At 44.0% G+C, this 22,946-nt stretch overlaps 2 protein-coding genes across 6 annotated transcripts; one reads left to right on the top strand and one right to left on the bottom strand.

The window, feature by feature from the left end:
- Window positions 1-117: 117 nt before the first annotated feature.
- LOC310732404 (interleukin-4 receptor subunit alpha) lies at window positions 118-6,444 on the bottom strand. 4 transcript variants are annotated; one of them, XM_083552899.1, is made up of 9 exons: window positions 6,113-6,444; window positions 5,347-5,437; window positions 4,165-4,279; window positions 3,291-3,472; window positions 3,040-3,179; window positions 2,155-2,323; window positions 1,807-1,894; window positions 729-783; window positions 118-511 (listed from the first exon to the last, which is right to left on the bottom strand). In XM_083552899.1, exons 2-9 carry the CDS (start codon window positions 5,426-5,428, stop codon window positions 203-205), a joined length of 1,140 nt encoding a protein of 379 aa, XP_083409025.1. In that variant the 5' UTR covers window positions 5,429-5,437; window positions 6,113-6,444; the 3' UTR covers window positions 118-202. The 4 variants fall into 4 exon arrangements, with proteins under 4 accessions (XP_083409025.1, XP_083409026.1, XP_083409024.1 ...); XM_083552900.1 differs by lacking the exon at window positions 6,113-6,444 and having other exon boundaries at window positions 1,807-1,891; window positions 5,347-5,865; XM_083552898.1 differs by lacking the exon at window positions 6,113-6,444 and having other exon boundaries at window positions 5,347-5,864.
- Window positions 6,445-11,968: 5,524 nt separating this feature from the next.
- On the top strand, window positions 11,969-17,333 carry cog7 (component of oligomeric golgi complex 7). 2 transcript variants are annotated; one of them, XM_083541487.1, is made up of 18 exons: window positions 11,969-12,236; window positions 12,563-12,768; window positions 12,855-13,003; window positions 13,104-13,220; window positions 13,310-13,478; window positions 13,678-13,760; window positions 13,943-14,065; window positions 14,186-14,384; window positions 14,576-14,703; window positions 14,856-15,010; window positions 15,539-15,655; window positions 15,732-15,797; window positions 15,877-16,057; window positions 16,198-16,338; window positions 16,436-16,519; window positions 16,602-16,716; window positions 16,805-16,948; window positions 17,035-17,333. In XM_083541487.1, the coding sequence occupies exons 2-18, from the start codon at window positions 12,603-12,605 to the stop codon at window positions 17,199-17,201; spliced, it is 2,304 nt and encodes a 767-aa protein (XP_083397613.1). In that variant the 5' UTR covers window positions 11,969-12,236; window positions 12,563-12,602; the 3' UTR covers window positions 17,202-17,333. The 2 variants fall into 2 exon arrangements, with proteins under 2 accessions (XP_083397613.1, XP_083397614.1); XM_083541488.1 differs by having other exon boundaries at window positions 12,000-12,225.
- The last annotated feature ends 5,613 nt before the right edge of the window (window positions 17,334-22,946 follow it).

The raw sequence follows: 22,946 nt of genomic DNA, 5'->3' as shown, positions 1-22,946 counted from the left end.
TTCCTCTGGAAGTATGTGGGATAGTTTGGAATTGCTTTGAAAGTGAAGCAATTATTCAGAATTCCCGTCCACAGCTCTTTGAACAGTGGATGAGGGGGTTTTTTTTGTTTAGTTTTTTTGAGAGTATGTGTGTGTGTGTGTGTGTGTGTGTTAGCATTTCCTGCCTGCCCGCGGTTGTTAAGAATGCGTGTGTGTCCCCTGTTTAGCTCCTGTGCGTGTTAATTGCGTGTTCACTCATGGTGTGTGAGAGCGTACAATAGTCGTTGCTGTACGTCACGCTTCCCTTCTCCGCCGAGATCAACATCTGCATCCAACTACTGAGGCTGACCTTTGAACCCCCTGACGTCTGAAGCGTGCTTGGAGAGCCAGTCGAGGAGGTGTGACCTGAGCTTTCTTCAGCGTGACTGGTATGGTGCTGGTTGGAAGTCGGATCTTCGGTCAAGCTGTCAATCTGTAGAGACTCCTCCCTGTGGAGCAGCTCACCCACTTTCTCCGGCAGCACAGCCGAACACTGACAACACACACACACACAGTTCAAGTTATATTTAGTGGTGCTGTAGAATCAGTTTCACACCCCCAGATACTGTTTTTCGCACATTCAAGCAGAACAGAAATACCCCCAAACGTTTCCTGTCCGTTCAATGGGATCACAACGGGGCTGTGAGAAAAAAACCGAGCTGGCCCAAACGAAAACTTTTAGATTGAGCAAATCAAACCATTGGACTCACTTTGAAGTCTCCGATATAAGGAACAGGACTCGGGTGGAGTGTGCACTTTTTCAACCTGCGAGGGAAATAAACAAACCCACATTCATCATCTGTCGACATGAGAACAAAGCAGATATCCTTGTGGGTGGGTACAAAACACTTTACGTCATCCCTGCTTCTGAGTTTGATTTCTTTGGTTTAATACTTCGAATTCTGTTTTGTTTTTATTGAAAGATGCAGGCTCTTTGTTGGTACCTTGATCACTTTGATTGGAGGCTACAGCAGGGGGCAGAGCTCTCGAATTCGTGTTAAAGTCAAGGATGAAACTCATTTGTTAAGTCAAGTCTTTTGACTCCAGCAAATCTGTAGGGGGTCACTTTTAGGGGGTGCTTCGGTAAGCAGGGATGTGTCAATTGCACCTCCTTCACAAGCCCCAAAACTATCTAAAATTCACTTAGAGGGGTGGAACATTTCTGGTAAAGTTCCAAAAACTTTTCATGGGAAAAGTTAAGCCTTAACAATTCCCGGAATTCTGCAACCCTACATTTACTTACGTATCTGCTCTTGAAATGCCCTTTTACTCGACTCATTGTTATACCCTTTAGCTGTCACCCTTTGCCCCTTCTTGCACTTTAAACGACACGTCACTTCCGAGGTAGCAGTGATCTAGTCTAGACTCGTTCTGCTCCCCGGATCTGCCCGATCCATTCCCGATGCCCTACGTCTGGTCGTAATTCCTACATGGTAGATAAGGAAGGATCCATATAACATCGCCGTTAGTTTAACGTGGACCCTGGTTTTATCTGAGCAGATAAACCAACGCAGATGTTCATATTCTAACTGTAGAACTGATATTTAAAGCAATGTGGTTTAATAGATGGATGGATAGATGAGTAGATAAAAAGAAAAATTGGAAAGAAAGAACAAAAGAAGATTCCCGTGGGCTCACCACCTGCAGGAGGGACCGTAAGGGACGGTGCTGTGGGGATTGGGCAGCAGTCGAAGGCGGGGGCCTGCTTAGACTGCTGCCCCCGCGACCCGAATTACGAATAGGCGGGAGAAAATGAATGAATGAATGAATGAACAAAAGAAGACTCACCTGGTGTATGAAAAGTGGCAAAACCATATCACCGGCAATATGAGCAAAGCCAACAAGAGTATCCTGAAATCCATATCTGGAGTTTCTGCTTTTAAACACACACACAAACACACATTTGTGGAAATCAGAGCACAAGATTGGTGTCTTTTAAACATCCCCCATCGAACCCCAGTTTTCCTCAAAGATTTTTCTGTGAGATTTCATTTGGCCACAAGGGGGCGATAGTAAAGTCAGGTACTGATGTAGGTAATGGGCTGGAGGTGTTCAATAGGGTTTAGAGCTCTATAGTAGATCTGGTGCACGCAGCTGAACAAGTTATTTATCTGCAAATATGTGAAACGTTCTTACTGTCAGATGGTCCAGTGGTCCAGTAAACGGCGGGACCCCAGTGACTCCAAACGCCGTGGTAAGGTTCCTGAGGCACCGAGCGCACTTTCGCCGTGTACTTAGCATTGGCCGTGAAGGTGGACGTCGGCACCGACACGCTGGTGGACACGACGGAGTCCACATCGACCACCTGTGAACATGCAGCGGTTATTAATCACACCTGGCTCTCGGTCTCACGGTACAGTCTGACAGACTGACCCACAATATCTTCCCATTGTAGGTCACATTTCAGCGATCGCAACGATGCCCACGAGCCGTGATCTGAATCTAAAAGAAAATTCGGCTGCATTTACACTTGGCATTAACATGCGACTTGTATCCAGATGTTGTCCACGTACACATACACACACAGCTGGGTGCTTTTGCGGTACAATCCATTCCGAAATTCCACACATTTTGGACAGCCAGGAGAAAACCAGTGGAATTCTGGATATACGACGCCAAGAACAAACATTTGTACCGCCTTCCCTTTAATCTCCTCTGAAGCGAACTACAGGGTCAGAAAGCCTGTTTGGTGCTAATGTGTTTGTCGGAACATTCTAGAAACTGATTCTGATCATTGGATCCAGGTTACTGACAGGAAGTGGGTTCAACGCGTTGCTGAAGGCGAGCTATTTTTGCTTAGGCGCAGATCGTATCTGTGGTAATGGCGCACCTCGCTAAAAAGACGTCCCCCGCGCCGCTAAGCGTCCTGGTTTTCAGCAATAATATTTTTAGAAAATACAGTTCGAGCTGATTAGCTTCGCTATTTGTTAGCACACACACACACACGCACAGTGTTATTCGATATCATGTCAACTGACCTTCGACAAACACCAGAAGGTCTATGCTGCTTTGTACACGCACCTTGTCTTTCTGTTGGATGCGGAGTTGGTACTTGAGGAACGGGACAAGCATTATGTTTGCACTGTAGCCGCTGAGCCACTGGAAAACTGCCTCGTCTGGTTTCCATAGCAACGTCAGGTTTGATGGAGGAACCGGCTGAACTGCAAAATGCACATCAAATCTAAATATATATATATATATATATATATATATATATATATACACATACCAAGTGTATTTGTACCTGTGTGTGTGTGTGTGTGTGCGCGTACTGTTATTGATTGGCCTGTAGTCTTCCCACAGCACCTTAGATGTGCTGTTGTCATGGTGACTGTACTTAAGCGAGATCCGGAACATGTCCACGTCCATGAACGTGTGTTGAACCCGTGTGGACAGGTTCAGCACACACACCCAAGTGTAGGTGTGTGACGTTAACACACACTCAAAATTGTTGCTGTGCATGCACAAACACACACACAAACACACACACACACACACGCGTTTGTAAGTCACAGTAAATGAGGCGTGGCCTATATGTCTATCAATTACAGTGAAGGAGGCGTGGCCTATGTGTCTATTATTTACAGGGAAGGAGGCGTGACCTATGTGTCTGTCAAGGACAGTTAAGGAGTCTTGGCCTCTTTGTCTATCAAGTACAGTGAAGGAGGCGTGGCCTATGTGTTAGTTAGTCACAGTAAATGAGGTGTGGCCTATATGTCCAGCAATTACAGTGAAGGAGGCATGGCCTAAGTGTCTATTAATTGCAGTAAAGGAGGCGTAGCCTATATGTCTGGCAAAACAGTGAAGGAGGTGTGGCCTATGTGTCTCTCTGGCACAATGGAGACAGTGTGGACTGTCAGTCACATAGAAGAGGGCGTGGTCTATGTGTATCAGGCACAGTGGAGTGGGCGTGGCCAGTATATCTGTCAGTCACATAGAAGAAGGTTATTCTATTTGTTGGTCAGTCATAGTGATGGAGGCGTGGCCTATCAGTCATCCACTGCGTACATGGAGCTGCCATCATGCTCCTTAATGCCATAATAATCATTTAAAGTCCAAACCCTCATCCTTAATCATAAAACAATTTAAGGTTTGGAACAACCCGAAGCCCCACCCCTAATTTGAATATGCATGAAGCCTTTAAACCTTTCATCATAGAATTTCAGCCAGTAGAGGGCATCATGATGATGTGGCTCGGAGGTCAGGTTCAACTCACAAGTGATGGTGTAGAGGTAATCGTTTAAACATTCCCAGTTACTACCTAAGCACCCCCACACACACACACACACACACACACACACACACACACACACACACACACACACAGAAACATATTCATCTTTTCACGACAACGTCATTCAATTCGTATTGTAATTCGTATGTTGAAAGAAATGCTTACGGGGTCTCGTTTACGCAGGTGTGAAAAAATGCAAAATATAAATATATTTAGAAATTTTTTTAAAACTGCATTTTGAAAAAATAGATTTGAAATGTTCATTCAATTCGTTTGGTCAATTTACAAAAAAGCAAACGTGAGCAAACTGAGAAAAATTCCAAATCCAATCCACCTTTGCTGTGACCGACCTTCGGCTTTCAATTCCTACACAAAGTCAGAAGATCAGAATCAGGTGTCTGAAGAACCAGTGACCCCAAACTTGGGTGGTCCTGATCATACATTTCGCCTGTAGGTTAAAACCTGGTTATTAAATGAAACAGAAACAGCTTTGTAGGAGCTTTAAACTGCGTAAGGAACAGCCAAACGCCACTTCTAAGACGCGAGGAAGTTCTATTGCATCGGCAGGCGAAGTTCTTAAAGAAGAAAATGTACTCTTCAAGCTATTTAGACCAAGGAAATTTGATGTAGAGGATAAAAGACATATAATTCTTACTTCTTTTGGACATCGGAAGAAAACTGTAGGAAAGGTTGCACGTTAAGATACAATAATTAGCGCCTGCGGGAAACAGTGAAGCATGGTGGTGGTTTCCTTCAAGTTTGGAGCTGAATTTCTGCTAAAGGAGTTGGAAGTTTGGTCAGAATCCAGGCTCTTTCTCCATCATGCAGCAGGACGAGCTCTAGACCTAAAGAAGATCTGGGGACCTCGCTTCAAAAACCAACGGTATCCAGAGGAACTGGTGCAGTTTTTTTTGTTTCCTCACACCAAAGTTTGGTTGTATTTGGATTTTCCATTTTTGTCGATCGATTCTTTTTTTTTTTTTTCTTTTCACACCTGCGTTAAAAACTTTGACACACTTTCACGGTTTAAGTTGTAAAATCGACAACTAAGATTTACGAAAAACGCGAGCGAGAGCAGAAGAAACGCGAGTTACCGTTCATCCTATGCAGACACGTCGCGAATCCCCACAGGTGAGAGAAGCAGACGAGCGACTGGAAGACGAGACCGAATCCCATTTTGTGTTTCTTTGTGAAAATACAATGAAGAAAAAACAAACAAACAAACGAAACTAAACAAAAGTCGTCACCAAAAGTCGTCTAAATGATCAAACAGACGAAGTTGCAGATGTATTTGGAGACGAGAGAAAAAGTACGATCTCTACCAGGAGCTGCTCTAGTTGTTTCTGTGTGTTGAGCAACTGAGAGTGACAACACCCTTACACACACACACACACACACACACACACACACACACACACAAATATATATTTACACACATATTATCTCTCGATCTTTACTCTGACTCTCTCTGTTTTGTGGTTTCTTCAGTGTTTCAGATCCTCATAATACAATCACACTCTGGTCAAATCTTCAACATCATCCTTGTAAACACACACACACACACACACACCTACACACACACACACTACTTCGCAAAAACCTTAAGTGTTCTATATAAGTTCTATATATATTCGTGCTTATATTTTCAGGTACAAATCTGTGTGTAAGTATATTTATATATATATATATATATATATATATATATATATATATATATATATATATATATATATATATATATATATATATATATTAGGGATGGTAAAATTTGTATTAGATTAACATGGCAGAGGTAGAGCTGCAACTTCCAGGAGACAGAACAGGAAAAGAAGGTATAATTATAATAAGCTCCACACTTACCTTTCAATGTTCTAGACTTTGTGTGCCATTCAATTCCGCCACAAGAAGATCTTCATGGAGCTGGTTTTGAAAAACCCCGTAGATCGGGTGTCCCGGTACTTTTGCTCTTACGATGTATACGTAGGCTACTGAAGACTTTTGAAGAGTAAAGAGCTGCAGCTTTACCGCAGACGGTTACAAAGCTCTAACCCCTGGAGACTCCATAAACATTATTCCAGGATTCGGAACTTTTCCTATTTTTTCCTCCTGCATATAAAACCCACTTCCTGGTCCACACTGTGCCTCATTCGTGGATACGTAAGCGACTCTGATGACGTCTGAAGCCTGTGAAACTTTGCCAGGAATGAAAAAGTGAAATTTACAGAAAGACGAAGTCGATTTTGACCAGATAGCGTTTCTATTTTTTTCTTCTACAATGCGAAAGCTTCTATTTTGCAGTTTGTCGGTTTCCACATGCTGCTCTTATCTTCCCAGCTCATATCTCCATCTCAAGTCAAGTCAAGAAGCTTTTATTGTCATTTCTACCATATATATCTGACGCAGTTTACAGCGTAATGAGACAACGTTCCTCCAGAACCCTGGTGCTGCATACAAAAACACAGAGCTACAACACACAACATAAAGCTACACAACAGAACACAGAGTTAAGGACTAAAGTAAGTGCAAACAAAAAACAGTGCAGACAGACAGCACAAGACAGTCAGCAGAGTGAACAGCAGTGGGCTGAGAACACAGCCCTGAGGAGCCCCAGTGCTCAGAGTGGTGGTGCTGGAGATGCTGTTCCCAATCCGGAGTGACTGATGTTTTCCAGTCAGGAAGTCCAGTATCCAGTTGCTTAGGGAGATGTTCAGGCTTATTGTTCAGGTGGGTCAAATGGAGGGTCGTGGACATGGCATCGTCTGTAGAATAGTTAAGAATGACGCCATTCCCAAACCAGAAAGTGATGAAGCTCCTCAGGATGGTCGCATATATTCCTCTGAGGAACGTTTTGAGAAAGGGTGGTGGGACCCAATCTTTTCTCAGCCTTCTAAAAAGTATTAGTGGGCTTTTTTTTTTTTTTTTTTTTGGTGGGCAATTTTGTTGAAGGAACTAATTCCAGTTCTCCACAGATGAAAACCAGGGGATATGGTCCATGAAGAGTGGGCAATGTTCGTTTTGGTCCACATTTTGCTGTACACTAGTCTGATAGCTCATGAGTGTCCACTAAGATGATTTCTCACTGGCACAGTTTGGTCGAAAACTGTTATAAATAGACACTGGAGATAGAAGTCTATATCAAGGCAGATGATGTCCTGGTAGATGAGGTCAGTTGTGAGAACTGCAGCAAGTGCTACACCCATCTATACCAATTGACTTCCTGTCATAGAGTGTGTGGGTATGTGGCTGGTCTGGTTCACATTATGAGCAGGACTACTTACCTACAAACTCTATCGTACAAAAAAGTCAGAATAACAACATATATATTAAATGGCCAAAGGCTTGTAGAAACCTGAGCATTACATTGATATGTGCTGGTTGAACATCTTAAGACACTCCATCTGCCTTTGCTATCATAATAACCTGTACATCTCCAAAAGGCCTTCATGAGTTTGGACCATGGTTGTGGAGTATTTATGCAGAGGTCAGGAAGTGTGGGGGGGGGGGGGGGGGGAGCAGTCTGCATTCCAGGTCATTAAGCTGTTCATTGTGGTTGAGGCCAGGGCTCTGCGCACTCAAGTTCTTCTCCTACATCCTTTGCAAAGCTCTTCCAAGCAACCCTCAGACATCATGGACCTCTGCATTCCAGGTGATGACACTCCAGCTCTTCCTCAACATCTAAATCTTCAGGAAGATCAGAGCAACCCTCCTTAGACATGACCTCCTTGATGCTTAAGGCCTGGAAAGCAGTCTCCATTTAAGGTCAATCATTTAGGGTTGAGGTCAGGGCTCTGGGCAGGTCACTCAAATCCTTCCCAACATCCTTCGCAAGCCAAATTTTCAGGAAGCCTTCCAAGCAACATATATGTCATTTTTTGCAGACACCGTTATCCAAGCGAATTAGATTTATCACAGTTATGCTGCTAAGCATTTGAGGGGTAAGGGCCTTGCTCAAGGGCCCAGAAGTGGTGCTTGGATTTGAACTCATTCGAAGTCCAACATATTATCTCCCCACTGAGCCACCCCTTCCCAACATTCTGGCAACCCAAATCTTCAAAAAGCTCTTTCAAGCAACCCTCCTTAGACATGATGATCAAGTATCTTTTTTCCTATGAGAACATGAGGTATTTATTAGCATCAGGCATTTTATAACCGGGGGCGATTAGCGACAGATTTTCGAACGAGGGCCTTGCGCACTACAAGAGCGCATTTGTGTAGTAACGCGTTAGTAGTAAAAGTAGTTGACTTGTTATTAAGGTCATTCATGAGAAACGAAGCATTTCTCATATCTCGAAATAAACTTCCTGCAACCTCCATATCGCTATAATAGATCAAATGCGCGTGTGTGTGTGTGTGTGTGTATATATGTGTGTGTGTGTATGTGTGTGTTTGAGGGGGATGGGAGAATATTACTATGCTGTAAAGTACACAAGTACAATGTGACAAGTATAGAAGCAACTCTCTTTTACCAGATCTTTCATCTTGAGATTGTATTAGCATAAAGGATTTTATAAAGAGAGATGATTAGCAAAGAATTTTTCGAATGATAGGGTTTTTTTTTTTGCGAAGATGCTCATTTCTTCTTGTGTCCTGACCTAAAAACAGCTATAAGATCTGCAAGTAGCCAAAAGTACAGGGTGACTTTAAAAGGATGGTCCATCGTTTTAAAGAGGAGACACCGCCAGACACCATACAAGCCAGACACCATATTTAGCCACATTTTGGAGGACATTTGTTGACCATTTGAACCAGGAGTTTTCTTGCACAAGGTTTGAGTTCATGTCCAGGGCCTTGGCTTGATGGCTCTATTTTTTGGATTTAAGCAAGACCTCTTTGAAAATGAACGAAGAGCTAGTGTTTTCTAAAAAAATGCCAAGCTGAGTTTGAAGACATCTGCTACTGCTGGATCAGTTAAGGCTAATTCCTGTGTACCATGTACATGTGGTGAGTAATAAGTGGTGAGGAGATAAAATTAACCCCCTTCTTCCTGCTTGAGATATTCCGAAAACATCAGACACCCCATTCACTACGAGGAACATCATAGAAAATTTAGAGACCTGAGAGATAATGGTGTAAATAATTACAGTCCGGGTGGTTTTGCCTCCTGCCTGCAAAAGGACAACGTTATTTTCAATAATCTGTCCCGGTGCACAATTTCGAAAGAGAGCTTATCTATCATTCCAGTTGTGGTAGAAAATCCCAGATATGGCAGATTTCGTAGCGTGGTTGCTGAAAGCGCAACCTCTTTCAGCATCTGTGGTTATTGAGCAACTTTATCTGTCAGGAAATCTGATCTTATCTGAGACTTAGCATTAGTGTTTTTGCCGGGTTGTTTTTTTTTTTTGGGTATAACATGATAAAATAAAGCCTTTTTTCAGCCATATTTGCTTGAGCACACGATTCTGCTGCTTTGGGTGGCGTGAAATTTTCCCTTCTTTTGCTATATAGCTCGAAACCCATCTAAATCCATCCTAAACTTTTGACGCTGACCGCCCAAAAATGGTGTATAAGTTCATGCATCTGGTGTCTAAATCAGGTTTGTTCCCTTTTCAATCTGGTTCCTTGTCTGGTTTCTTTCTCATATTGTCTGAAAGAGTTTTTTCCTCATCATCATAGACATAACTGACTATATATCACTGACCGCCTCACTCCCCGACGAGCTCAACCTCTTCTTCACTTACCAGGTGAGCAGCCACTCACACTCTCCACCTCTGAAGTGTGTGGAGGCCCTGGGCAGGGTCAACGCACGGAATGCAGCCGGCCCTGACGGCATCCTTGGCCGTGTTCTCGGGTCTTTACGGATATCTTTAATCTGTCCTTGGCCCAAGCAACTGTCCCCACCTGCTTCAAGTCTGCTACCATCGTGCCAGTGGCGAATCTCTCCTTCTGCACCGTGATTGGTGGAGCTGCTCGTCTTTCTGCGCATTTCATCTTCTAGCAGAGATGGAAGTGGAGTTTTGTTCAACAGGATTTTGGATGGTGAGGAGATGCCTGAGGAATGGAGAAGGAGTGTGCTGGTACCGATCTTTAAGAATAAGGGAGATGTGCAGACCTGCAGCAACTACAGGGGAATAAAGTTGATCAGTCACACCATGAAGTTATGGGAAAGAGTAGTGGAAGCCAGGCTGAGAGAAGAGATGACCATCTGTGAGCAGCAGTATGGTTTCATGCCGAGGAAGAGCACCACAGACGCATTATTTGCTTTGAGAATGTTGATGGAGAAGTATAGAGAAGGTCAGAAGGATTTAGAGAAAGCGTACGACAGGGTGGAGAGAGGAGTTGTGGTAATGTATGAGGAAGTCAGGTGTGTCAGAGAAGTATGTGAGGGTGGTGCAGGACATGTATGAGGACAGTGTGACAGCAGTGACGTGAACAGTAGGAACAACAGACGGGTTCAAGGTTGGACCGCATCAAGGATCAGCTCTGAGCCCTTTCCTGTTTGCAGTGGTGATGGACAGGTTGAAGGACGAGGTCAGACAGGAGTCACCGTGGACTATTATGTTTGTGGATGATATTGTGATTTGTGGTGAGAGTAGGGAGCAGGTGGAGAAGAGCCTGGAGAGGTGGAGGTACACGCTGGAGAGAAGGGGAATGAAAGTCAGTAGGAGTAAGACAGAGTACATGTGTGTGAATGAGAGGGAGGGCAGTGGAGGGGTGCGGTTGCAGGGAGAAGAGGTGGAGAAGGTGGAGGAGTTCAGGTACCTGGGGTCAACAGTGCAGAATAATGGAGAGTGTGTTAGAGAAGTGAAGAAAAGAGTGCAGGCAGGGTGGAGTGGGTGGAGAAGAGTGATAGCAGGAGTGATTTGTGATAGAAGAGTATCTGTGAGAGTGAAAGGGAAAGTTTATAGGACTGTGGTGAGACCTGAGATGTTGTATGGATTAGAGACAGTGGCATTGAGTAAAAGACAGGAGGTGGAGCTGGAGGTAGCAGAGCTGAAGATGTTGAGATGTTCTTTGGGAGTGACGACGATGGACAGGATTAGAAATTAGTTTATTAGAGGGACAGCGCATGTAGGACGTTTTGGAGACAAGGTGAGGGAGGTGAGATTGAGATGGTTTGGAAATGTGCAGAGGGGGGACATGGGGTATATCAGTAGGAGAATGCTGAGGATGGAGCCACCAGGAAGGAGGAAAAGAGGAAGAACAAAGAGGAGGTTCATGGAAGTGGTGAGGGACAGATGTAGGGGGTATGGAGACGGATGATCCGCTGTGGCGCCCCCTAATGGGAGAAGACAAAATACCCTTCACTTTCTGTCTTATTCTTGTATATATTATATATTATTTTTTATCGTTCTATTTTCTACGTTCACTTATTCTGCATACTTTATACTTTTATTAAATTTAATATTTGTACTTTTATTTATTTTAAGACGTAGTCGGTATGGATGTGTCTTTTACGAAATAAAAATCGATTTTTATCATTTGATATAATAATATAAATCTCTCTTTCTCGTTCAGTAGAAAAAAAGGATAAAAAGTCCTAGAAGTTTATTTGATTTTTATTTTTGTTTGTATAGCAGTTTTTGAACAAAAACCAGGATATAAAAAATGGTGTGAATATATAAATTGTATATAAAAAATAAAAAATACGTTCATTTTATTTCCATTCCATTTTTCTTCTTAGACACGTCAAAAAAAAATTAAAAACAATGATATAAAAAAGATGACGCGCTAATGATTGGATTGACACTCAAACCGACCAATCGCTGCGCAGTGGGAGGGGCTTCTCCCGATGACGTTTAAGGAAGTAATGTCGCTTTTGCTTGCGAACCCGGAAGTAGTGGAGAACCTTCAGGATCTGTGCCAGTATCTGCTCGGAGGTTGGAAGGCTGGAGGACGTGGTGGTGCTCCTGGAGATCTACCTGGTCGTTCTGGTCATCTTTTTTTCTTGGGCGCTTTATTTTTTGCTCGTGTCCAAACCAGGACTTGGTAAAAACTACAGGATGGACTGAAACCCAGGGCAGGAGGTGGATCAGGTTCGACCCAGGTTTAAATTCGAATTCATATCTCCTGTTGAGATGTAACCGAGAAGCAGCTCTGTAGGACCAAAAAACGTGCATGAAGTCTCCATTCGTGCTGGTTGTTTATATCGTTCATATTCATGAGGGTTGGTTTGGTCACGTGGTGCGGGTATGCAAATCGGGCGCTGCTGATTGGCTGGCGTTCTAAGCCTGGAGACTCCTTCCATCGGTTATATTATAGTCTCCATTTGCTCTTCTGATAAGCTCCAAATCTTCTGGGAAGCTCTTCAAAGTGTTCTACTAGATTTTGTGGCTCTTAACACGAGATCTTCTCTCTCTCTTTTTCTCTCAGCGTGCTCTCGAGGATCCCGGAAAAACTCGGATCTGCCGCCATGGACTTCTCCAAGTTCCTGGCCGACGATTTTGACGTGAAGGACTGGGTAAACGGGGCGTTCAAAGTGGCGCAGAAGGACGTGCCGGGGAAAGCGGACGCCCACGCCGCCACGCTGGTCATGAAGCTCCAGCTCTTCATTCAGGAAGTCAACAACTCCATCGAAGGTAAGGACGGATCCGGTGCGTACGCTTTATCACGTGACCTCTGAATGCCTCACCGTGTGTGTGTGTGTGTGTGTGTGGATCTTCAGAAACCAGCATACAGGCTCTGCAGAACATGCCCCGCGTCCTGAGAGACGTCGAAGCGGTAAAACAGGAGGCTTCGTTCCTCAGGGACCAGATGGTCATGGTGAAGGAGGATATCAAGAAGTTTGAACAGGACACCGTGCAATCCATGCAGGTCCTTCAAAAAAAAAAGAACAATTGTATTTTTCCATTATACTGGATGACATGGAGATTTCAATGTATGTGTGTGTGTGTGTGTGTGTGTGTGGGTGTAGGTCCTGGTGGAGCTGGATCAGGTGAAGTCCAGGATGCAGCTCGCAGCCGAGGCCCTGCAGGAAGCAGATAAGTGGAGCACGCTGAGCGCAGATATCGAGGAAACCTTCAAAACTCAGGTGTGTTTGGTGTGTGTGGGGGTTAGAATGAGAGTTGACAGGTGTTTGACGTTGTGTGTGTGTGTGTGTGTGTGTGTGTGTGTGTGTAGGACGTGGCTGTGATTAGTAGTAAATTAGCAGCGATGCAGAACAGCCTGGCCATGCTGGTGGACACGCCTGACTACAGCGAGAAGTGTGTGCAGCTCGAGGCCCTGAAGAACCGACTCGAGGCCCTGACGAGTCCTCAGATTGTCTCCACGTTTAATACACACTCTACAGGTGTGTCTTTCTCACACACACACACACACACACACACACACACACACACACACACTCGATTTCATAGATACTTAAATAGTATCTTAAAGCAACATCATAAACAGTCCTTATTAACATGTTTTTAATTGTGTGTGTGTGTGTGTGTGTGTGTGTGTGTGTGTGTGTGTGTGTGTGTGTGTGTGTGTGTGTGTACGCACAGATCAAGCGAAGCTGTTCGTGAAGGTGTTCACAGAAATGGACCGCATGCCACAACTCCTGGCTTATTATTACAAATGCCACAAGGTGAGGGTTACACACACACACACACACACACACACACACACACACACACACACACACACACACACACACACAGACATTTTGAAGGACACCAGTTCTTAATGTAACATAAAGATTGACACAGAAATGTAAAACGTGTGTGTGTGTGTGTGTGTGTGTGTGTGTGTGTGTGTGTGTGTTTTCAGGTACATCTGTTGAGTGTGTGGGAAGGTGTGTGTCAGTCCGATGCCCCTCTGAAGCAGCAGCTGTCCGAGTTCTACGACACACTCCTGTCCACCTGGTTCACGCAGCTCCAGTGGAGCAGTCAGGTACACACACATACACACACACACACACACACACACACACACAGAGCTTGTATGCACATTTGATGAGTACCACAGTGAGTCTGGTGTGTGTGTGTGTGTGTGTGTGGTGTTCTTGAGCAGGTCTTCAAGAACCCGTACGAGGTGGTGACGGTGTTGGCGATCCAGACCCTCGGTGCCATGGTCCCGCCAATCCCACAATGCATTGCAGACGCCCTGGATCTTTGTCCGGCTGAGAGCCGTCTAGACATGCTCCTCGAGCTCCACCAGACGGCAACCAACTTCAGCCGCAGCCTGGAAAACGCTATGCAGCCTCACCTCGGTGTGTGTGTGTGTGTGTGTGTGTGTGTGTGTGTGTGGAAACTTTCTAGCAACACCCAGACAACCACCTGAGATTACCGTAGCAACCACATAGCAACCCTCAGGATAACTATCTGTCTGAAGTAGTGTAGCAGCGGTTTGTAAAGTACCTTGCTAAGTGTGTGTGTGTGTGTGTGTGTGTGTGTGTGTTAGGCGAGTGTAACCTGTTGAAGGTGTGTGAGCTGGTGTCGAGTGTATACGCGCCGTATAGAAGTTATCAGATGCAGTACGGAAAGCTGGAGGAGAACAACTTACTGATCCAACTCAGTGCTGTACCGCTGGTGAGCCTCACACACACACACACACACACACACACACACACACACATAGAGATAACATATAAGATGAGAGATACATTTATTCCTCCCACAGTGGGGAAATTCACCTGTGTGTGTGTGTGTGTGTGTGTGTGTGTGTGTGTGTGTGTGTGTAGGAGAGCGGCGAGGTGCTGGACTGCGTGTTGGAGCTCACACACTCGGTACAGAAGGTGTTTGGTTTGGCGGCGGCGGCTGTGGATCGCTGTGTTAAACTCACAGAAGGACTTGGAGTGTGTGGCCTCATCAAAGCCCTGCGTGCACTGTTTACCAAGTACACACACACACACACACACACTCTCGAGCGCACTCGCACACACATAAATACACACACATAAATACACACACGTGAGTGCACTGAAACACATAAATACACACACACACACGAGAGCGCACTCACGCATAAATACACACGCATACGCGCACACACACACACAGACACACACACACATTTTAAGCACACGCATGTGTGTGTATTTATTTATTTATATATATGTATATGTACACACAAATACACACACGTTTATACACACATAAATATATATACACACAAATACACTCGCTTTCCGCCCTTTTTTTTGTTCTCACACTCGTTTTCTCTCCTTTTGTAACTGTCTTTCTGTCATTGTCACTTCTTCCCCTCTCTCGTTCTTTCTGTGTGCGTGTCTCCACCTGTCCCACTTTTTTCTCTCCTCTTCTCTCTTTCTGTTCGTCTCCCTTTCCTTTTCTTTCTGGCTACTTTTGCCTTCATGACTGTCTTTCTATCCATCATTCTCTCCATCTTCCCGTTCCCCTCTCGCAGGTACGTGTCGGATTTCTCCATCACGCTCCAGTCGATCCGGAAGAAGTATAAGCTGGAGGACACGCCCACGCCGGACGTCTTCACTGAAGATTGGACGGCTTTCCAGAACTCGGTCAGGTGGGCGGAGCTTCATGAGCTACAGCATCGATACAGGTGATGAGATTTTCTGATGGTGTTTATTTGATGTGCGTAGGATCATCGCTACGTGTGGAGAACTTCTCCGGCAGTGCGGCGTCTTCGAGCAACAGCTTTCCAACAAGTAACACACACACACACACACACACACACACACAGCATCAGAATATCGCTTTGGATTTACACCTGTCGCATCGCCGTAGGATCCTGGGGAAGGCGGGCCGTTTCCTGTGGGAGGGGTTTAACCCCCGGAGCCTGAGTGGCCTGCAGGAGGGCGGGGCCGAGAGGCGGGGCCAAAAAAATCCCTGGCAAGAATACAACTATTTACAGCAGAGCAGCACGGCCGATTACAACACCTTGCTGGAAACGCTTCACACGCTCAAGGTGTGTGTGTTATCGCTCTTCAAACACACACACACACACACACACGTCCGTACACACACAGGATTTGGTGAAGTGAGTGCTCATTTCGTGCACCAACACTGACGAGAGACTGTGTGTGTGTGTGTGTGTGTGTGTTGTAGGAGAAAGGGACGGGGAATTCGAGTCTCCTGGCGGACACCCGAGCAGCTCTGACTCGCCTCAACCAGCAGGCCAATCAGCTCGCCTTCGACTCGGTCTTCCTGCAGATCAAACGCCAACTCTGTCTGCTTAACAAACCAGAGGTGTGTGTGTGTGTGTGTGTGAGAGACAATGAAAGATATGTACTGACAACACAAGCCTTTAATCTGATTGTGTGTGTGTGTGTGTGTGTGTGTGTAGGTCCGAGGATCTGCTACTCTGGGTGAAAACCTTACAGAAGATTTACCGACCTTCAGCCTTTCTCCACAGGAGTACATTACTAATGTAACTAACACACACACACACACATGCACGTGCACACATGCAGTCAGGGGTATTAAGTGTGTGTGTGTGTGTGTGTGTGTAGATTGGACAGTACATCATGTCTCTGCCGCTGCATCTGGAGCCGTTTGTGACTCAGGAGGATTCAGCGCTCGAGCTCGCCTTACACACCGGCAAACTTCCATATCCTCCTGAACAAGGTACACACACACACACACACACACACACACACACACTCACTTACACACTCACTCACTATAGTGCACTAATGCCACGGCTTTCCTGCAGGTGATGATGTTCCTGAGTTGGAAAACACTGCAGATTATTGGCTCGGGTCCATTGCCAGGGCGACCATGCAGACCTACTGCGATGTGATTCTGCAGATCCCTGAGCTGAGTCCGCAAGCCACCAAACAGCTGGCCACTGACATCGGTATCGTACACGCCACGCTATCCATCCCGCCGCCGATGCCGCCGCCGAACGTTCACACTTAACCGTCTCACGTTTCTGTTCCTCAGATTACCTGAGCAACGTAATGGACGCCTTGGGCCTCCAGACATCCCGAACCCTCCAGAACATCACGGCTCTCCTGCGCGCCAAACCAGAGGAATTCCGGAAGACGTCGAAACCCCTCCCCCGCCGTCTCTCGTCCACCATCGCCGCCATGCGTGGACTCGAGCACTGAGATCATAAAGATTTCCGATGTCGATTCCGATCTGTGGCGGGTCCGATTATGTCCCAGCTGGAATGACTGCTCTTTATATTGCTGCTTTATGTGCATGTAACCTAAAGAAATAAAATTAATATCCGACCTCCATTTCCAACCTGATCGGCTTCAGTGATGCCCGATAATTATATGCATTAATACGATCGACCTTTGAACCTGAAAAAAAGTAGCGTGAGATTGTAAGAAGCATGCGGTAACAGTTGGAACAATTTGTTGTGGAAGCGTTTATTAAAATCAGTGATTGACAGTGATCATTATTATTTTTTTTATAATAATGATTATAACAGCGTAATAACACAGTAATAGATCTGCAGTTACAACACAGTAAAAACCTAGTAAATACATTGTTATAATGCCGTGTAGTAATAACATAGTAATTACATTGTTACTTTGTAATAACCTGACAGTTTTATTCTTTATCGAAATAACAGCAATAACATGGTTATAACATACTAATTACATTGTCGTAACCCAGCAGTTTTATGTCCAAGATAAGTGTAACAACATAGTAATAACACCGTAATAAAACAGTCATAACATAGTAATAGCCCAGTCATTTCACTGCAATAGTTTAACTTGCGTAGACCATATTAAAACAATAGTAATAACACAGTGAACGTTGTATTTACATTGTCATAACTCGGCAGTCTGTTTTTTTGGAGACATTCTTATAATAGACATAACAGTGTTATTGAAAAGAAAACATTAATAACATACATTTTAAGCATAATACCATGGTAATAAACATGGATAGTCTCCTTCTTTCGGCTGCTCCCATTAGGGGGCGCCACAGCGGATCATCTGTCTTCATTACCCCCCTGTCCTCTACATCTGCCTCTTTCAAACCAACCACCTGTATGTCTTCACTCACCACATCCATGAACCTCCTCCTTGGCCTTCCTCTTTTCCTCCTTCCTGGTGGCTCCATCGTCAGCATTCTCCTACTGATATACCCCATGTCCCTCCTCTGCACAAACCATCTCAATCACACCTCTAAACATGCTCTCGTGTAATAGTGTAATAGAGGCTGTACAAAAAATACAGTGTTTCTAAAAAAAACATAAACCAATTAAACGAGCTGGTAACTAAAAGTTTTGAGACTAATAGGGAAGCTAATGGTGTGACCACGTGCGTTACCACGCCTGCGATTTCATCATAGACAGCGAATTAGAACAACTAAATTCTGCGTGAAACGACAAATCTGCCACAGAGACGTTTAACATGACATTTGCTTGACATACAACGAGTGGTTCGAGGTGTTTTGAGGGGCACGTGTGGTTCAAGAGTAAAAGAACATCACTAGAAGACGACAAAAGACCAGGAAGGCCTTCGACAAGCCCCCCCGAAAACGTCGAAATCCTTCTGCAACTTGTACATGGAGACTGTCGGAAAAGAATCCACACGATCTCACTTCCGCATTCTTACTACTATTTTGAAGGTGATCGTGTGATAACATTGATGAATAAAGTACTTTCTTGTAAACATAGAAACTTTTTAATACCACCTACATTTGAATTTGATGGCATTTGGCAAACCCTTATCCAGAGTTACCAACACCTGAGCAGTTGAGGGTTAAGAGCCTTGCTTAAGTGCTCAGCAGTGGCAGCTTGTTAGTCTGGGATTTAACTTAGGACCAATGGCTTCTACCTACTGGGGAATAAAAAAAAAAACACACATTGTTGGTCATTATTTATCATTTCCAACAACGAGATTTAATACCCTACATAACTGAGTGAAGAGCCACAAGAAAAAAAACTACCTGGGGTCCCCCAACAATAGAACCCCCAACAAAAGACCACCAAATAAGTTTTAAGAACTTCTAATAAAACCCAAGTTACTGTGCAACCCCAGAACTTCAAGACTTCATATGTTATAAATGGACATTTGGTGCCACTCAGATGAGGATGAGGTTCCCTCACAAGCCTGGTTCCTCTCAAGGTTGAAAAATGCAGATTTTCAGACCTCAGGTTGCAGTCCAATGTTGGAGAACCAGATGGTACTAAAATGATGTAAATGATTAGATGCAGTCCATGTTATTGGAGTATTTTTCTGCACAAGAACAACTTTATTTTCAATAACTTGCCTGAGTAAACAGTTTCCAAAGAGGGCTTATCTACCATGCTAAATGTGGTTGAAAATCCCAGATATGGCAGATTTCAAAAGCGATAATGAAACGTCATGATAGTGTGATTATTGAGCAACTTTTGTTTGTCAGGAAGTCGTTTTTTCATCGTTGGATTTATGCTTTACGAAAATCAATGTCCTCTGAAATTTGCCCAGCCAAGGGGTACCATTTTGCCGTGGGATGGAGCTACCTTGCCCTAATTTACTGTCTGTACTCGCAAAGCTTCTTTGGGAAACGCAATGCTGTGATGAATTGATCTTCAGACTTGTTATCTCCTTGTTGTCTCGTATGATGCGTTGCACATTCAATCCTGCATTTCTTCACTCACAAGCCATTCTGAAGTGAAGCACAAATGATGCGAGGATACCCTCTGGCCCCCTCTGCTTGCTGTGGGAACCATCGCATTCACTTGGTTTGCTTTTCTTGCTATAACTCGAAGGTCTGGTACAACTCTAAACCTTTGAAACATTTAGGTCCACATCCATTCCAGAAGGCACCTCAAACCTCTCATTAGCACTGCTCTACAGTTCCTCTGATACGCAACCACCAGTCGACTGGTCCTAAAATATCTCAGGGGACAAAGTAGACATGCTTCCTGACTCTTCTCTGTTCTGGTGAGAAGGTGGTGAAACAAACCTGATGTCCAAACAGCATTTAAAGACCTTCACATTTAAAGTTTTAGACTGCAGAACCAGCATTAGAAGGCATTTATTGATGCACTCTGTAGGTGGATCTGTTGAAATGCCATCAAATGTGAAGAGACAGCATGGATGACATGCATCTTTTTTAGACGTTCTTTCAAACCGCCGCTAGGGGGCGCTACATAACCATATCACCACACTAACCTTTACTGTATTGACACTTAAACTGACCAATCATAGAGGAAGGTGGTAGGTAAAACAAAAAAAGCAATGACTCTGGCCAGGAAGTAGCTGTGAACCTTCAGGATATCTGGTGGTAGGCTTTTTTTCTGCTCAGAGGTGACAAGGTGGAAGGTTGGAGGAGGTGGTGCTGCTGCTGGAGATCCATCTGGTTGATCTGGTCTGAATGGATACACCTGGTTCCAGACAATACCTTAGTTTTCACGTTTAACCAAGTTCCATGTTTATCCTCCTGAAATGTAACCAAGTGACAGAACAAACATGTGACGTATGAATGAGGAGAAGAACCGTAGGTCATGTGGTACATTTATGCAAACTGAACTGCTGGATTGTGATTGGACGTGGAAAGTTCATGTGTTTGATTGTTGAACACACAAATCTGTGTTCTTTTATAAATGCGCTGCTTAGAAACACCTGTAACCATGGTAACCTCCAGTTCCAGGTCCATCCAGAGTGAGACAGCGAGTGGAGACATTGCCGAATGACTTTACTGAGCTCCATAGAGGAGTTTTGTGTTTGGTGGAACTGTGTGGTGATTTATTTGAATAAAATACATGGAGTCCAAATTGGGACATTTTTGTCTCTACCAGAAGAACTTGTATAAGACGAAGACCAGGAGAGAAGACCCACACATGGAGATGGAAGCTTAATAGTTTGGGGTTGTTCTGGAGCAGGGACGTTTCTGGAAAGTGAAAGGAATCCTGAACCAACATATTGAACCGCAACTTAAAATATCCAACTAGTAAAGATGAGCTTTAAAAGAGGCACAACAAAGTATTTCAGCATTTGGAGAAAAGAACTGTCCAGGTGCTGAAAGTGTGTAAAGCTGTTCTTCATGCTAAGGGGGGATTTTTCACTGAAAATGAGCTTTCCGGACATTTATAGATTTATATAGAAACAAAAAGTGCATGCAGGTGTCTCTTAAAACCCCTCAAACACTATACTCGGGGTTTTCACACTTTTAAAGACCATATTCTCATTGATATTGTATCATTTTTTGTAAAGCTGAGCCAAAACATGGGTGTTGATGCTGATTAGCCTTACCTGTGTGCCGTTAAACCGTTTGACCAGTAGATGGCGTTCAAAACAAGAAGACCTGTCCTTCAACCACTGGTGCAAATTTACTGTTTAAACAAAGTATTTGAGCAATTTATAATAAACATAGTGCCTCATTAGGAGAACATGTTCACCGCTAGGAAGAATAAAGAGACGTTCCTTTTCTTCTACTCACTCTGAAGCAAATCACAGGAAGTGTCCAAGTACAGGAAGTGTGAAATGATTCTGTCCTTGTCCCAAAATCGGACACGGTTGGTCTCCGTATATCGCAGTGTGTCCAACGACTCACAAAGTTCCTGCTTCAGCTTCTTCTAGCCCTCTTTTTTTCTTTCTCTGTCTATTGTTTCTTTTCCCACCAAAAAGTCAAACTCCTCCCATTTCTCGGTCCCTGACTACAATGTTTGCCAGGCCACACCCTGAATAGGCTGAATGATCTGAACCAAAAAAACGTTTGCTAGCTGTATGTGGAGCTTCATTCCTGAGACTAGCATTAACTACATTTCGGCTCCACATGTTGCGTAATCAATGATCTAAGAACACAGCTGCGTATTTCACACGAAAACGAGAGCGATCAACTCCAAGTCTTAGCGATTGTTGTTTTTTGGGGAAATGTTCGTCCATCAATGGACTCAAAGTCACACGATTTGTCCAAAAAGTCAAAATTTTTCCAATTTTCTTGGCTACACGTATCAATTTGTGGATTTTGTGTACCGTGATTAGCATTTAAAATGTACGTTTAAGCTAGGTAGCATTGATGAGATTGAGAATGAAGTCCTCCTTGGTATTTATTATCACACACACACAAAGCAAGGAAGCACAACATGGTTACTAATTACTTTAATCGTCTTAATTACTGATCATGTTGATTGGGCTGGCAGTGGTCAGTGTGGCAAAAGATTTGCATATCTGTAATTCAAGTACACAAAAAGAAAAAATGAAACACAACATCATTACACACAAGACGCGGCGATCCAATGAGCCGGTTAGAAAGAGCGGGAACGCAAACAAACGCGATCAAGTGATAAGGAAAAGGCGGGAACGATCTTTTTTTTTCAAATTCACCCATCACACCCCGCCCCCTCAAAAAACAAAACAACAACAAAAACATCTTCACAAAGAAAATGTGTGTAACGCAAACAATAAATGAATGAGTGCATTCACACCATGTCAATGACATGCATCAAGCTTGCATATGTGTGTGTGTGTGTGTGTGTGTGTGTGTGTGTGTGTGTGTGTGTGTGTGTGTGCGCAAGATAATTCTGTGTATCGCTACTTTAAAATCTGTCATATTTCAGAAAAAAAAAAACCTGGACAAACTATGGAACATTCCCATATTCAGGTGAAACATTCAGTGAATTTGTGATCACCACCAAAACACACACACACACACACACACACACACACATACACACACACACACACACACACACACACAGGCTTTTAAAGGTATTCCCATGGTTGATTTGAACGTGAAGTCGAAAAAATAAAAGCCCAAAACAATTGTATTAGTGTATATAAAGTACCGAGCAGACGTCTAGACGTCTAGACAGGACGATTTGTAACATTGTAACGTTAATATTTTAGAGGAGCCGTTTGATTAAAAAAAATTTTTTTTGCCCTCTGCTACTTGTGAGGTGAAAC

Source organism: Silurus aristotelis (assembly GCF_946808225.1).
Source record: "Silurus aristotelis genome assembly, chromosome: 1".
In the NCBI taxonomy this organism is placed as follows: domain Eukaryota; kingdom Metazoa; phylum Chordata; class Actinopteri; order Siluriformes; family Siluridae; genus Silurus; species Silurus aristotelis.
This window is presented reverse-complemented; position numbering and strand designations above follow the sequence as displayed.